This window comes from Oenanthe melanoleuca, chromosome 5, assembly GCF_029582105.1.
Source record: "Oenanthe melanoleuca isolate GR-GAL-2019-014 chromosome 5, OMel1.0, whole genome shotgun sequence".
In the NCBI taxonomy this organism is placed as follows: Eukaryota; Metazoa; Chordata; class Aves; order Passeriformes; family Muscicapidae; genus Oenanthe; species Oenanthe melanoleuca.
Genome location: NC_079339.1, coordinates 53,974,629 through 53,989,761, shown reverse-complemented (window position 1 = coordinate 53,989,761; position 15,133 = coordinate 53,974,629). Strand labels below are relative to the sequence as shown.

The 15,133-nt window shown below is 40.8% G+C and overlaps 1 protein-coding gene across 1 annotated transcript in view; it reads left to right on the top strand.

Annotated features, from left to right (window-relative positions):
- Positions 1–14,707, top strand: part of MTHFD1 (methylenetetrahydrofolate dehydrogenase, cyclohydrolase and formyltetrahydrofolate synthetase 1) — a 39,887-nt gene extending 25,180 nt beyond the window's left edge. The window contains exons 17-28 of the mRNA XM_056492387.1: positions 545–621; positions 1,570–1,710; positions 4,201–4,269; positions 4,797–4,908; positions 5,099–5,238; positions 5,649–5,690; positions 6,695–6,795; positions 7,520–7,697; positions 8,065–8,172; positions 9,361–9,513; positions 13,492–13,600; positions 13,782–14,707. Coding sequence (XP_056348362.1) covers positions 545–621; positions 1,570–1,710; positions 4,201–4,269; positions 4,797–4,908; positions 5,099–5,238; positions 5,649–5,690; positions 6,695–6,795; positions 7,520–7,697; positions 8,065–8,172; positions 9,361–9,513; positions 13,492–13,581 — 1,211 coding nt within the window. The 3' untranslated portion in view covers positions 13,582–13,600; positions 13,782–14,707. The remainder of the gene's footprint in view (positions 1–544; positions 622–1,569; positions 1,711–4,200; positions 4,270–4,796; positions 4,909–5,098; positions 5,239–5,648; positions 5,691–6,694; positions 6,796–7,519; positions 7,698–8,064; positions 8,173–9,360; positions 9,514–13,491; positions 13,601–13,781) is intronic.
- Positions 14,708–15,133: the final 426 nt, after the last annotated feature.

Genomic DNA, 15,133 nt, shown 5'->3' with positions numbered 1-15,133 from the left:
TCATGGGAAATACTTTATAAAACACTTGGAATATTTCAAGCATATAGAAAGAAACATCAAATTTAAGCCAGTATTTCATAGTTTGTGTTACCAAGGTAATTTGACTTAATGGAGCTACGTGAAACAATTCTCACTAAATGATAGTATCTGTTTTATCACTTAAGTGATAAAGTGTTAATTTTATTTCTTTTTGACTGCAATAATTTCTGGATTCCTATCGGTTAAGGATGGTGAAAAATCAGTTGGAATAATATCATCAGGTCTGCTTTTCAGAGAAGCTTTGGTCTGGTGGTTAATGCACACAAAGGGATGCAGACTCCCTCTGGATGCAGTGCGGGCTCTGGTGTATCTTAAGTATCTTAATTTCATTGCAGTTTTTGTGTAAGAATCATGTTGGGAAGCTCTTGCCATTCTTTAGAAGAGGATGGTTTCTCAAACTGCCATCTTCTATTCATTGGTGACCTGGCTGGGTGTTTGTCACAGGACAAAGATGTGAATTTATGACTTGGCAATGTGACATCTTACCTCTCTGTGTTCCTTGCAGTACTGGATACAAATGACAGATTCCTCAGGAAAATCACTATTGGACAGTCTGTGACAGAGAAAGGCTTCACACGGACGGTAATTGTTCCCTTTTCTCGCCTGTTTTAAAAAGTACTTTGAAAAAGGTGTTCCTAAAGGAAGTTTCTGTAACTCCAACTATTTTTTCATCTTTTACCATTATCTTGTTAAAGAGAAAGCAGAGAGTCTTCTCAACCAAACAGTTAAATTTCATACCAATGCTGTGTTTAGTTTTATTGTCTCTTCCCTCCTTCCCTGTTGTCTCCTGAATATTGGCTTCCCAAACTGGGATGACTGTGGCATAACAGTGGTGCATGAGTGCCCTTTCTAAAGGTGATCATGAGAGTGGTTCATTTTCAGTACTGCAAGTGTTTTGGGTGGGGCTTATCTGGCCAAACTAGACACAGTATCTGAGCTTGTCTAAATTCATTGTATAATCAATAGAGTAAAAGAAGCAATTGGGCTGTGACTTCCCTCATCCCTTAAGCAACTGTCAAATTTATAGTTCAAATGAATTGTGCTCAGAAAAGCCTCTTTCTTTTGACTTGAAATGTCCTTAGGGTGCTTAGCTTCCCTGAGGTAGAAGTATCTGCATTATGTCAGATGAATTCTATCCTTCATTTCCTATATAATGTTTTTTCTGTTGGTGGGCTTTTTATCTTTTACTGTATTGTTCAGTAATGATCAGATGAGTTAGTGAGCTCAGTCTTCAAAAATATAATTTGTTAGTGTTATGTGTTCTTACATGAATCACTAATGTACGTGCCAGGAGAGACACGTAATAGCGACAGAATGAGTAGGTTTTATTTAATTTTGCAGAAAAAAGAAGCCAGTTTAAAATGGCCAAATTAAATGAAGTGTTCTGAAAGCAATGCTTTGGATTTCTTGTGTATTGTGGGTTTTTTTTCTTTCATGGTGATGATTTGCCTTGTTTCAAGAATTGAACAGAGGTAAGAATTGCTGGGAGGGAATCTTAATGAGTTCACATCCTTCATTCATCTCTTGCAGGCTCAGTTTGACATCACAGTGAGCAGTGAAATCATGGCAGTCCTAGCCCTGGCTGATGGGTTGGATGATATGAAAAAGCGATTTGGCAGAATGGTGGTAGCTTCCAGCAAAAAAGGACAACCAGTTACAGCAGATGACCTTGTAAGAGTCATTGCCATTAAATCCTTTCTCCTCCTGTTTCTGAACGTCCTTGGATTAAAAGGCAGAGAGACAGTTCTGTGAAAAAAAAATAAATTAACATATAGAAGATGAAAGATAAAATCCCCACCCCTGCAGTTAATGAAGGTTTTTTCCTTCAGTGTGGCTGCCACCTTATCCAGAGAGGCTGTGTGTGAGCTGGGCAGGGACAAGGGTCCTGTGTGATGTGCTGTGTGTCAAGTTGAAACTGGCACCATAGGAGTTATGGGGGAAATACGTGGTGGCTTCTACATAAAACATGTGTTTGTGAATCAGAACAACTCAAAATGCATCCTGCTGGCCATCCTGCTTCTTAGGCTCCCTGGAGTGAGGAAAACATTGAGCAGGAACGAAGCATTGTGCAAATTTAATTGCAGACAATGAAATATCTTCTTCTGGGAGTCTGTGAATGCTGTAAAAGCCAAAGCATTTGCAAAAAATGTGCATTCTCTGTAAGGCAGCCTTTGATGAGGGACACAAATATTTAATTTCTCTTCATGAAATGCTGGATGTCATAGCACTGGTGATGCCTGTTACCAGTGTGTAGAGCAGCGCTAGGCAGCAGTTGCAGGCTGTAGCACTATTTTGCTGCTCTCTCTCCAGTAATTGTTAGTTCTTAGTAGGTCTGTGGAGTGTGTCAAATAGCATTTTCCAAAATGGTGCTTTAGCATGGTTTCAGGGCAATGCTCTGTGTCCCAGGTGCTCCTTCCTGATCTGTGTTTCCAGCTAGGTGGGACAGGGCATTAAGGCTTACCCAGCTCTTGCTATCTTGCTGCAGGTTTTTGTTTCCTTATGTTTTGGGGGGATGTGGGAGTGTTGTCTATTTGTTTTACTTCCAGGACAAGGCTAAGAAACCATAGATTGATGGCCTGACTCTGGCCTTGCAGGAAGAGGGCCAGCCTGGAACAATTTATCTGTAAATCCCTATGTGAGACATTTGTTGGGAATGAGAAAGAACGTGTGCCAAAGTTCTGTAGGCAGCTTTGAGATTTTAATTCCTACACCTAGTATGCTGCCAGTTTAACTCTAAGTAACTGAGTTAAACCCTTTTTCTGGAAAACTGGAGTGTTTCTTACTGCCCATCAGCCATGTAGGCACATGGTGCTTGGCTTGGGAATTACTTCAGCTTTACTGTAGAGTCCAGGTGGTAGAAGTCTTTCATCTCAATTTTTTTTCCTTACTTTTTACAAGCTCTGTTTATATTTAATTTTGTCCATTCCAACTGCAGGAGGATGATATCAGACATCCAGCAGGTTCTCTTGTCTGTTATATGTTTGCACTTGATGGCAGCCAGTGGCTCATGTTGTTAGGACCATGTTACCCATTCCTCATGCAGGCAGAAATGTGATTGCAGAGACCAGGCTGGGTCCTGCTGCTGTGATGCAACAAGTGTCATGAGTGTGCTACCAGGAAGTGCAAAAAAAAATCTGGGAAGAAACATGGAATCAAAAACTGACTACAGGTTTTCAGAGGTGGGATGTATCGAAGTGTCACTGAGCGACACGGGTCTGAAATGTCACCATGGAAATCTTGCTCTGCAGTTTTCATTATTGTGGAGATGACTGAAGTTTAAAGCTTATCCATTAAATGTTAAATAAGCTTTCATGTGGCAAGATTGAAACTAATGAAACAAAGCAGTGAATGTCTTATAAAGAAATAGTCTTTCATACCTTTGAGTTCTGCAATTCATTTGAAATTGAAAGGGAAGAAAAAGAGATTATGGGTCGAGGTTTTCATAACTGCTGTGAACATTTGGCTCAGGACTCATGACAGCAATTTTAGTTACTTTTTCGAGTGCTGGATAACAGCTGGTTTGGTTTCCACTGGACTGTCAGTCACAAAAATTACCAAACTCACATCTTCTCTTCCCAAAGCACATGGGGATGAAATCACAAGCTTTTGTTACACAGGAAGCAGAATTCAGCAGGGTACATGGCTGCACCTGGGAAAAAATATGGGCACCAATGTTTGCCTTTCATGTCAGCTTGGCTGTTCTCATCAGCACAGAAGTTCACTTTAAAAGTTATTTCTGCACAAGAGACTTGAGCAGGATGTAGCAGGTTGTTATGACATTTTAAGGCCAACATGTAGACTAAGTCGCTGGAAAGAAAGCAGAAAATCCAAGACAAATGCACCTAAAAAATACTCCTTTGCTGCTCTTATCTGCTAACCTTGCCATAGCATTGAAACATGAATTAATTGTTCTTTATGCCTTTGCTACAAAGTGATGGTCTAGCAAGGTCACAACCAAGAGGCTGCTCCCACCAGAAATCACAGATCCTCTTACAGGAATTTAAAGGTCATTTTTCTGCTTTGCCCTGACTAGAGTTAGTTCTTTGCTGAGCAACTTCTGGTTCAAAAGCCCACCAGGACAAAATCAGAGCCTTTATATTGCATAGGAGCCATCTCAAGGTCTTGGTACATCTGGAAACTGATTGTCCTTTTTTCTTTTAGGGAGTAACTGGAGCTCTGGCCGTCTTGATGAAAGATGCTGTAAAACCAAACCTCATGCAGACACTGGAGGTGAGCACAGATAATTTGCTTCTTGGATCTGAGAAGGCACTGGTTTAGTTCATTCATCACAGTCAGTGGAGGTCTGCTCAGCTCAGAGTTGGGGGTTTATTGTGGTTTTGTGCTCAGGGCTAGGGGAGAGGGCTGGATTCCTTCTAGGTCTGCCACTGCCATGTGGGATGACCCTGAGGAAATGCATTAAACTTTGCTGTGTCTTTGGTCTGTTGTCTTTAATGTCAAGAAGTGTTTTGGGAATTTAAATGGTGTGGATGAAGGAGAATGACAAAGAGTTGCTGGGATTTAGCCATCCTTTTCCTAAGCGGATTAATACCTCCACTTGTGGAGATTATAATAATCCTGTTTGCCTTGTAGTCCTTACTGCTGATAACAAATGTCTGATCAGAAGGCTTTAGATCTGCCTTCTAAAAGTGTTTATCTTTACTTTCGGATACCACAGTACTTAGCTCCTAACATGCTGCATATTTGCAAAATTGCACTTTCTGATTTTCTTTTTCTCTCCTGCGTCCCCCTTTTTATAGGGAACACCAGTGTTTGTTCATGCTGGACCTTTTGCCAATATTGCACATGGGAATTCCTCAGTGTTGGCAGACAAAATAGCATTGAAGCTTGTGGGTAAAGATGGTTTTGTTGGTAAGTGTGTGGAGTGTGGGGTATTTTTATTGGCTTTTTGTTTTGGAAGTATCTACCTTTTTTATATCATTACTGTCTTTAGGCTTTTTTCATTTTTTTTTCCTTGGAAGAGGTTTCTGATTTATATAATCAGAGTATGATTTGTCCACCCAGAAATTTTTCACAAACTTGTTTCTATTTCCTACTCCAGTTACAGAAGCAGGATTTGGTGCAGACATAGGCATGGAGAAATTCTTTAACATTAAGTGCCGCTATTCTGGTCTCCGGCCTCATGTGGTGGTGTTGGTTGCTACTGTCAGAGCTCTGAAAATGCATGGGGGAGGACCTGCAGTAAGTACTGGGAAGGCTTTCAGTAGGCCTGAGGGGCTGTTCCTGTTGTTCTCTTCCAGTCACTTAAAGCCCTGTAGCTTTTGATCAGCTTGAAATTCAGAGTTGTAAAAGAAATTCATATTTCCCCGTTTGTCAACAGCTTAATTGTATAATGTTACAGGGTCATACCTGCTTATTTTATTGCCCTAGTGAAGTGCCAGCATGCTGGGCCCCTTGTAACAGTCCCAGAGTGAGTCATGTATTTTATCATGCAGTCTCTTTTTTTCTTCCTTTTATTTTTGTCTTAGAAATAAAAAGGATGAGCATGGAGTAGAATGTTGTGTCTTGATACCATTTAAAAAGAATTAAGCGGGGATTGCTGTCATGGATAAAAGTCTTATGGGGCTCCATTTATTTCTCTTTTTCCACAGGTCACTGCTGGGGTACCTTTGCCAAAGGAATATACAGAAGAGGTAATCTTTAAGCTGTGGTGACAGTGGACCAGCTAACTTTGGTCATGACATGATGGTGTCATGCAGTGCATACCTGGATTATTAGTGTGTCATTTCTTTAGCTGCCACAGAAAGAATTCTTCATACAAGCTGTAATGTTCTTTTCTTTTTAATGATGTTACTTTGGCTTTTCTCTTTCAAACATTTGTTGTCCTTGATCTAGCCAGTGTTCAGAGCCTTTTTCTTTTTAACTCACACAGTTGTCTGTGTGCTCAGTTTTTTCATAGTAATATCTACTCCGTTTCCCCAACCCTCTCAATGTGGAGTAATTGCTTAGCTGAAATATTGTCTCTGAAAATATCCAGAATGCCTGTCTAATTACTCTCTTCTTAGCAACCATTTTTGTTTTTATCCCCCTCGTTTGCAAGCGAGGAAATTGAACAGAAGCCTCACCTTCCATCCTTATGCCTTGAATGGTTGTGTACCCTGGATAATTGACCAGGCTCTTTGCACTGCTGTGGCTCTTTCACTGTGGAGCTTCTGTATATATTATCCTTTGCAAAGGAAGGAATGAAATGTCTGAATTTCCAGGAATAGTCTCTGATGCTGCAAAATGTAAATATATGTAAACTGAAAGCTGTTGCCACAGACTTCAAATGGATGTCATGAAATTCACTGCTGGTTATATTTAATATATAAAGAGAAATATATCAGAGAACAAACTGAGGCTTTACTGAGGGCAGTTAATGAAAACAGGTATTAACTTTTTAAGCATAACAAAAAATGATAAGAAGTGGTTTCTCTTTCCTTGATTTGGGAGCTGAAACCAGTGATCATTAGAAGTAGTCATTCTTTTTCCTATCTCCTGTCCAAGAGCTTGCAGTGGTCTGCGCTGTTTCGAAAGCAGCACTGGGGGATTTGCCTTTGTGGTTTCATTCCCATTAACTTTGGGATTTAGTGGGTTTAGAACAAAAGTTTCCCTGCCCCTGATAAAATATATTTCCTGTTTGCTGCCTCCCCTACAGAATCTTCAGCTGGTGGCAAACGGGTGCAGCAACCTAAAGAAGCAAATCCAGAACGCGCGGCTGTTCGGTGTGCCAGTGGTCGTGGCTGTCAATGCTTTCAAGTGAGTGAGCTGGGATGGGGAGGTGATGCAGGGGTATGACACTGTGGCACTTCATCTACTATGTTTAACACAAACTCTTGTTTTCAGTACTGTTGATGTGTTGTTGGCAGCATTTCCATAGAGTCATAAAACCATAGGATGGCCTGGATTGGAAGGAACCTTAAAGATCATCTAGTTCCACTCCCCTGCCATGAGTGGGGATACCTTTCACTGGATCAAGTTGCTCAGATCCCCATCCAGCCTGGGCTTGAGCACTTTCAGGAGCACTTCCACCTCTTGGGCAGCCTGTTCCAGTGTCTCAGCATCCTCACAGTAAAGAAGTTTTTCCAAGTATCCAATCTAAACCTACTCTTGTCAGTTTGAAACCATTCCCCCTTGTCCTGTCATTACATGCTCTTGTAAGAAGTTTTTTCTCCAGCTTTCTTGTTGGCTCCCTTCAGATACTGGAAGGCCACAGTTTTGCATTGTTGGAAAATGCATGAAGGGGGTTCTGCATGTTGTGCTGCACAACAGCCAACCACTGTGTGTCTTTTTATGCAGCAGAAGTACTTTGAGCTGTGGTGTTAAAGCTGATGCCAGCCAAGGAGGAGGCTGTGATGGATAACCCCTGAGCAGCTTTCTGGTAGCTGTGATTTCTTTGGACACGTTTTGGATCTTGGCAAGAACAAACATTAACTTATTGTGTGTGCATTCTGGTATTTACGTGCAAACTTTCTCCTGGCAGGACAGATACAAAGGCTGAGCTGGCCCTTGTAGTACAGCATGCAAAGGAGGCAGGAGCATTCGATGCTGTGGAGTGCACTCACTGGGCAGAGGGAGGAAAAGGAGCCCTGGCCCTGGCCAGAGCTGTTCAGAGAGCATCCCAGGCACCTAGCAACTTCAGGTTCCTCTATAATGTGGAGGTAGGAGCTTGCCCTACTACAGAGATGCTTTGTTTATATCAGTTGGTTTCACTAGCTTAAATTGCTTAGTGCTGTCTAAAAGCCTGTCTGAGAAATTGAGAAGAAACATGATGTTAGAATTGAAACTTTGATTTCAGGAGTCTCAAACACCTAGTTAATCAGTTCTTACTGTTTTGGCTACTGAAATATTGAAACACATTTTGAAAATTCTCAAATTACTCTATATTTTGTTCTACAACAAATGGAATTAAGCCTTATGTCTATAGATGTGGACTTGGCAACATGTGGGGAGGATCTGAAACTGCTGTGATGCTGCAGGTCTTGTACTTTGGCCATGCTGACTCGCCTGTCTTTTTTGTTTTTCTAGCTGCCTGTTGTGGATAAGATCAGGCTTATTGCCCAGCAGGTCTATGGGGCAAGAGACATTGAGCTACTTCCAGAAGCACAGGAAAAAGTTGCCCTGTACATCAAGCAGGTGAGTTTTCCACATCACCTGGTAGCAGTGGTACTTTTCAGTCAAAATTATCATAGTGACTGGTGGTGTTCAAGCTGTATTTGAAGGGAATCCTCACTCAAATTATGTCCTTATCCAAGACTCATTAAATGCTGCTATGGCAGAGGAAGAAAAGGATGTGGGAAAGGAGAAACTGACTTGGTCTTCTAGTGAGGAAGACAGAGCTCACTCAGTACCATCCAGTACCCATCTGTGATGGCTTTGGGGAGAAAAAGTAGGAAAATTTAATGATCTTCCCCTAGTATACTTTCCAGTCTTTCAGCATTTAGAGAATTAGGGAATTACAAGTCATTATGCTGGTTTTAAATAGTGTCTGATTATTTTTTCATCTTGTTCCATTGAGATCAAGTTCCACTAATCAGTTTTTGAGTCTATGTGGATTTTTGTCAGTCACAATTATATTGGGGAAAGAGTTCTGTGGGTTATACAAGACTTGATGTGGAAAGTTTTTTTAAGTTTTGAACCTGCCATCTGGTTTGTTGAATTAAATGTTTTCTCGTTGCTGTGTGGCTTTTGCTTTTCTCCAGCATGACATTGTTGTGAATTTACCTTCTTCTGCATTATCAAAGGTCTTTGAAGAGAAAAGCAATGTGAGGAGTGGCAATTCATTGGTTGCAGGGTGCTGTAACCAATTTTCCTTTTGCAGTCCATTTACTATTGGAATATATAGCTTCTTACTTTCATGCTTCTTATATATTCCTTTACAAGTCCATCAAAATACCAAAGGTATGCAATTGCCACTTCCTGACGTCTGCAATTGTATTGATCAAACATTTCTAATTAACTGACTTAATCTGAACAAAAATTTGACTCTGAGCTGTTTAACATTTTGGAAAGAGAGTAGGAAGTTGTCTGTCAAGGTTGTATATCCTGCACTTCCATACCATTAATTTTTTCCTCAGCTGGGTGTGCCAAGGGACATGGTGATTCTTTCTTTAGTACTGAATGGGGGATGGCAAGAGAATTTGAGAGAGAAGGAATGGGGATGTAGAATAATCTGTGGATCTGACAGGCTGTGGATGAAGCACTTGTTGGGAGTAAAGTGCCTGATGTCTGCAGAGAATGGCTCAATAGAGCAATTACATTTTTGTACTGGAAAAATTACTGTTTTTTCCACTTATGTCATTCCTTTTCTTTCTCTTTTCCCAGGGATTTGGAAACCTGCCAATCTGCATGGCTAAAACTCACTTGTCATTGTCTCATGACCCTGAACAAAAAGGAGCACCTACAGGTTTTGTTCTGCCAATCCGAGACATTCGGGCCAGCGTTGGAGCTGGATTCTTGTATCCACTGGTGGGGACGGTATGTAATAGCTGTGGGGTGAGGAAAAAACTTCATGTGCATGCCAGGAATCACTTCCTCTTAAGTATCTTAAATTAGGAGAGTTCTTGTCATTTACAGTTGGTGTTTTAACCGTCCAGTGTATATTCTGTAATAGGGGTTTTTCTCAGGGGGAAGAGGGAGGCTGAAACAGACCATCTGACATTTGAATAATTAGCAGCCCCTGCTGTATCACTCAGGTCTCACATTTCTCTTTTCCTCAATTTTGAGAAAAGGGTGAGCTCTGTAGTTAATGCATTGTAGGAAGAGCAGTCTGGTAGAGGCAGAAATCCTTGGCCCACTGGTTGCTGTTGTGACTTTGCATTCCTGCTGAAAGCCCTTTGCAGGTGACCTCTGTGTACACCTGTGGATCAGGGCAGAACAAAGCAACCCCTCCTAAGCTTACAGAGCAGATGCCTCTGGATGAGACACCTCCAAAGCTGAGCTGTCCTATCAATCATTTATCAGGCTCCCCTCCACTTCAGTTCTCATGGTTTTGCTGACCATCTGTTTGCTGTTCAGCCTGCAACAATTCCAACAACTCATTTCACTATGCCCTTGAGTTTTTAGTTTCTGTGCTTTGATATGATTGGCATAATTTCAGCTGAGAGGGAAGAGAGTAGCAACAATGGAAACAGGATCCTGAAACAGCTTTGATATGAATTGCCTGGCAGAAAGAGGAGCTATCTGCAAAATGAACCCACATTCAGGTTTGCCTCCGTAGAAACAGCACTAAGATAAAAGGATCCACTTGAAATCTTACCTGGGGAATCTCTTCTGGGCAAATGTTCAGTATCTAGTTAGATTACCTTAGGGCATGAGGCAGCTCTTTTTCTTGTTTACTAAGCTGAATCTTTTTCTGAGGTCTTCATAGCAACATGTTTGTTATAATAAAGTTTCAGAAGCATTAGGGGTGCATGACTCAGTTGATGAAGTTTGCTGATTTAATAGTTGGATCCTCTCTTCCTTCAAATGCTAGCTAGATCCAAATATTGGCTGCCTATTTCTTTTAATTCTTTAAAAAATAAAAGGTAGTTAAGGTTCCCAGATTATCCAGCATAAATAAGGTAACCACATCCTGATTAAAGTCTGGCTCATCCATGTTCTAAAGACTAATGTGTGTTTTGGGATAGAATGAAAGATAGCATGCCTGTTCCTGTTATAAATGGCATTTTTTGCAAGCCAAGATTTAGTCCAAACAATGATTTATTTTATTATTTATTTCGTAAGCATTGGAGAAGGAAAGGGTACACTGCATTAATGAGTAAACAAGAGAGGGATGTTTTCAGACATTAAAACTAACATTTTGGCTCTTTTTCTGATGTCTTTAGTTTCTATGGAGCTGGACTTTTTCCTTTCTGCTCCTGTACCCATTTCCTAATGTTTTCTTGGCCATGTAGCAAATCATGGTGTTAATTCTGCCAGAGTTAACAATAAGTCTTCTGGCTGGGACGTGATCGCTCTTCTGTGGTATCTAAAACCCAGGGAATGGATGTCCTTTGGAGAAGCAATCTGGGGCATTTTGAATCAGATCACTATTTTAAACCCATTCAGCAGGGGATGTGTTAGCCTCAGAAAAAAATTTTTGGCAGCAGCCATTGAACTGTGAGTTGAAAATGCACCAAATACATAGCTCTGTGCAGAAGCTTTTAGGATAAATGTGAGGTGAAATTAATCACCAATGTGTGCCTTATTCTTGTTATCTGAAGTTAATCACAAAGGAACATCACACTTTATTTTTTTCTTAGCTTCTGAGTTTTGGAGTATTCCTTTCTGGCTCGAAGTTGAAACTGTTGTACTTCCATGAAATACAGAGATTTTAAAGTAAATATAATTTCAAGGGTTGTCTAGATTTAAAGTGAAATATATCACTGGACTCAAATTGATTTGGTTTCTTTTCTGGTGCTGCTGCTGAATTGAAAACAATTCTGTTATTCAGCTCTGGTTTTTTAGATCCTAAATGGCATTAATTTTGAAAGATCCACAAAAACAACAAATAATATGTTTGGTTGGTATTAATTTTATTTGAAATCTTGCAAGGGGTTTGATTATACCCATGTGGTCTAAGTTTTTCTTGTAAGTAAATAGTGTGAATTGGCCTGTGTTCTTTTTGAGCACATGTGGTATTAAAGGGGAGGGGGATAAATGAGAAAAAGTTCATTCCTTCAGCTCTGAAAATAACTGAGTGCATGAAGCATTGTAGACACTTGTACAGAAAATTAGTAGCCTGGATGGAAATTATTCTGCACTGCATGGAAATTTGGGGTTTAAGCAGTCTGCCTTGAAGTAATAGATAGCAGAGTAGCCACTGTGGGCTGCCCTCTGGATAGGAAAGGAGAAAAAATTGACTGTTCATTTCAGAATAGAAGGTGCAAGAAATGGCAAAGTCAGGCAAATTTTCAGCACCTCCTACTCTATTGAATGTCACTCTCTCAGCTCCTGCTGTGGCCCTCGGAATCTGGAGGTGGAGATCTGCGAAGCTCCATGACTCTCCAGTGGTACATAAATAAATAGGAAGTTTCTTGCTCTTCGTGGTCAGACTGGGAGCTGAGAACAGGAAAACCCCTCTGGACACTTTGAACCTCTTAATACTTTCTTGAGATGTCCTTGAGAGCAAAATATTTATACAGCTGAGCATAAAGTCAAGGAATGGGGGCCCTCTCTGTGGACCTCCTATTCTCTGTCTGAGAAGGCAGTGGCTCATAAAAAGCTAATGCAGCCCTAGAATTCATTACAAAGAGGGGACTTCAAGTGATTTTTACTTCTGTATAACTCATGAAAGACTTGTAGTGGTACAGTACATGTAGGACTGGTGTTAGCATTTGAAAATGGCTAAGGAAAATGGGCTGGGACTTCAAAAGCTCCCTGAACAGTTCTGAGAATGCAGAGAAGACCTCAGAAGACCAACAGAGCTTTGCCTTCTTGCTGCTTAGCTTATTATCAAAAGGAAGATGGGGAGGTAATTTGATTAGCGTGCAAAATACTTGCTCAGGGAGAAAATACCAGGTTGCCAAAGAGATCTTTAATCTAATGGAGACAGGCATAACAATACTGACTGTGAAAACTGAGGCAGGGTGATGCAGATAGAAAATGAGACCTTTCAAGTTCTCCCTTTTTATAAAAGCACTTAATGACCAGTGATGCAAACTACCAAACATGGTCACAAGTTGTCCACCCGTGAAGAGTCTGTGTTCAGCCTGTCTGCTGCTGGGCTAAATGCTGGGTTAAGGGAGGGGAAATGCTCTCAGCTGCAAGAATAAATCAGGCCAAGTGTAGTTCCTGCCAGCCTTGTGCATCCCTGAAACTGAGTGCTCGGCAGTGGGACAAGTGCAGAGGGCTGGCCTGAGGCACTAGGGCTGGCAGCTGCTTTGTGAGCTTCAGTTCTGCCCCTGCACAGCCCTTCTGAGCATGTTCCAGTCAGAACTGACTTCTTCATCTCTGCTTTATCCCAGTTTACAAAAAACAAAACAAACCCCAAACTATTTAAAATGTCTTCTCAAGAGTAATTATTCCTAATTACTTAACATGTCTAGTTCTAGATTTTCAAAGCATTGTAATCAACTAAGACTTTCCAGCTGGCAAAGTTGTATTAAAAATTGTATCTTCACTTTAGTACCCATAAAACTGCCAGAAGTAATTGTCTCATCACAGCAAAGTCCATGAGCACTCCTCCAACAGTGAACTGGTCAGCTGCATAGCCAAGTACTTTGCCAAATCTTGGGCTCAGTTACTTGCAGCTGCAGAAACTAAACTTAATTCTATCATAAAAAGCAAAAACTTCATATCTGTCTACTGAGCCAAGAGTTCCTGGTTCTCATGGGGTACTTCAAAACAGTCCATAACCATCATTCTCTGGTCTGTTGGTGTTCAGAGAGCTGTTGTCATCCAAGTGTTCATTACTGGATCTTGTGCACAGAATGCTGCTGCTGCTAATTTAACATTCTATCTCTTGTTATCCAGATGAGCACTATGCCAGGACTTCCTACAAGACCCTGCTTCTATGACATAGACCTGGACTCAGTGTCAGGAGAAGTAAATGGGCTCTTCTGAAAGGAACAATTAACCAGAGGTTGGTGGCTTCTTGAAGACCTTCAATATTTGGGCTTTATTTTTCCAAATATCTTGAGATAATGGAGTTAAGCCAATCCTATATTATGCCATATGTTTCCAAATGACAATTGATTATAATTTAGCCTGAAAGTTGCCTGCAGTACTATATAATAGTAATTAAGTTTTATTTTTGTTTTTAGCTCCCAGAAGAACACCTGATGAGTCATGTAAATGGAACTGTGCTCTGATCTTTTTTTTTGAGTCAGAACAAGAGATCAGTGAGAATATAGTGGAAGAAGTGACTGGAAGGAGGAGTGCTGAAGAATCAACCACTAACTTTTAATCTGTAATAATTTTTAAACTGCTGTGTTCCAAGCTAGTTGACATGGAGCATATAAAGCATACTTCCCCTGCAGACCTCCCCTTCATAATCATAGCTGAAGCAGAATACAGAAGCTTGGCTTTAATGACCTCTTTTGATTCAGTGACATGATTTTAATAATTAAAAATCCTAAAGCTGAAGCTGTTTGAAACAATCTTGGGACTTAATTGTCTTAACCATCGGGGTTTTACAGCATATATTATCTTTAAAAGTCTTGTTGGCTGCAGTTTCCCATTTGCCACGTGGAATTCTCTGTTCCACTTCTCGTGCTACATGGGAGCCTGCTGTGCCCTGACACTGCACCAGTGGCATTTCAGAGGAGCAAGGAGGAGCCCCTTCACTTCCCAGCACTCTCCCAGTGCTTACCCTGCCTTCTGCTGTGAATTATTCCTGCAGGCACCTGAGCCATGTCAGATACCCCAAGCCCAGCTGTGACTGCTGCATTCTTCTGTCAATGGAATGAAACCTCTGGATATCACATTTGGAGGGACTGGGTCTCTGGCCTGTATCTGGGGCTTCCACCAAATGTGTCCTTTGAACCATTTTCTGCTCAGCCATAAGTGCAGTTACACCATTGACAAGCCTTGTTTCTGAAGGTACCTTTTTGGTCAATAGAGACAACATGAATAGCGATCAAGTGACTTGTAGCAGGTTTTGTCAGCGGGCCGAAAATCACTTTGTAACATGAAGATAGTGTTGCTGCCAATTTTTTAACTAATACAAATAAACTGGCAAATACTTCAAGTGCTTTTTGGGTTTTAATGTATGCACTGAGATTACTGAATTAGAATTTATTTCTGTGATTAACTACACACAACAGCAATCCTTGTATTGACAAGTAGGATGATTATTGCAGTAGTAAGTAGCCTGCAATGCACCAGGGTGTTTGTGCTTTATTCTGGTTTCCTTCTCTAGATGATGTATGTCATCTGTAGGAAATAAACTACCTGAATTATTCTGTGAATGTGAGATACTTGCATCTGACTGCAGAATATTTGAATTAACAGTCCTGAGGCCCATCTGCCTGTATCAGAACTGAATCTAAAAACGTTCCAAATTTGGTAAGAACTGGGAGGATCAGGATGTAGGTGTGCACCAACATAGGGGAGCGTCTGTACTACACAGATACTGTGTGTGAATATATATATATATATATAGAGAGAGAGAGAG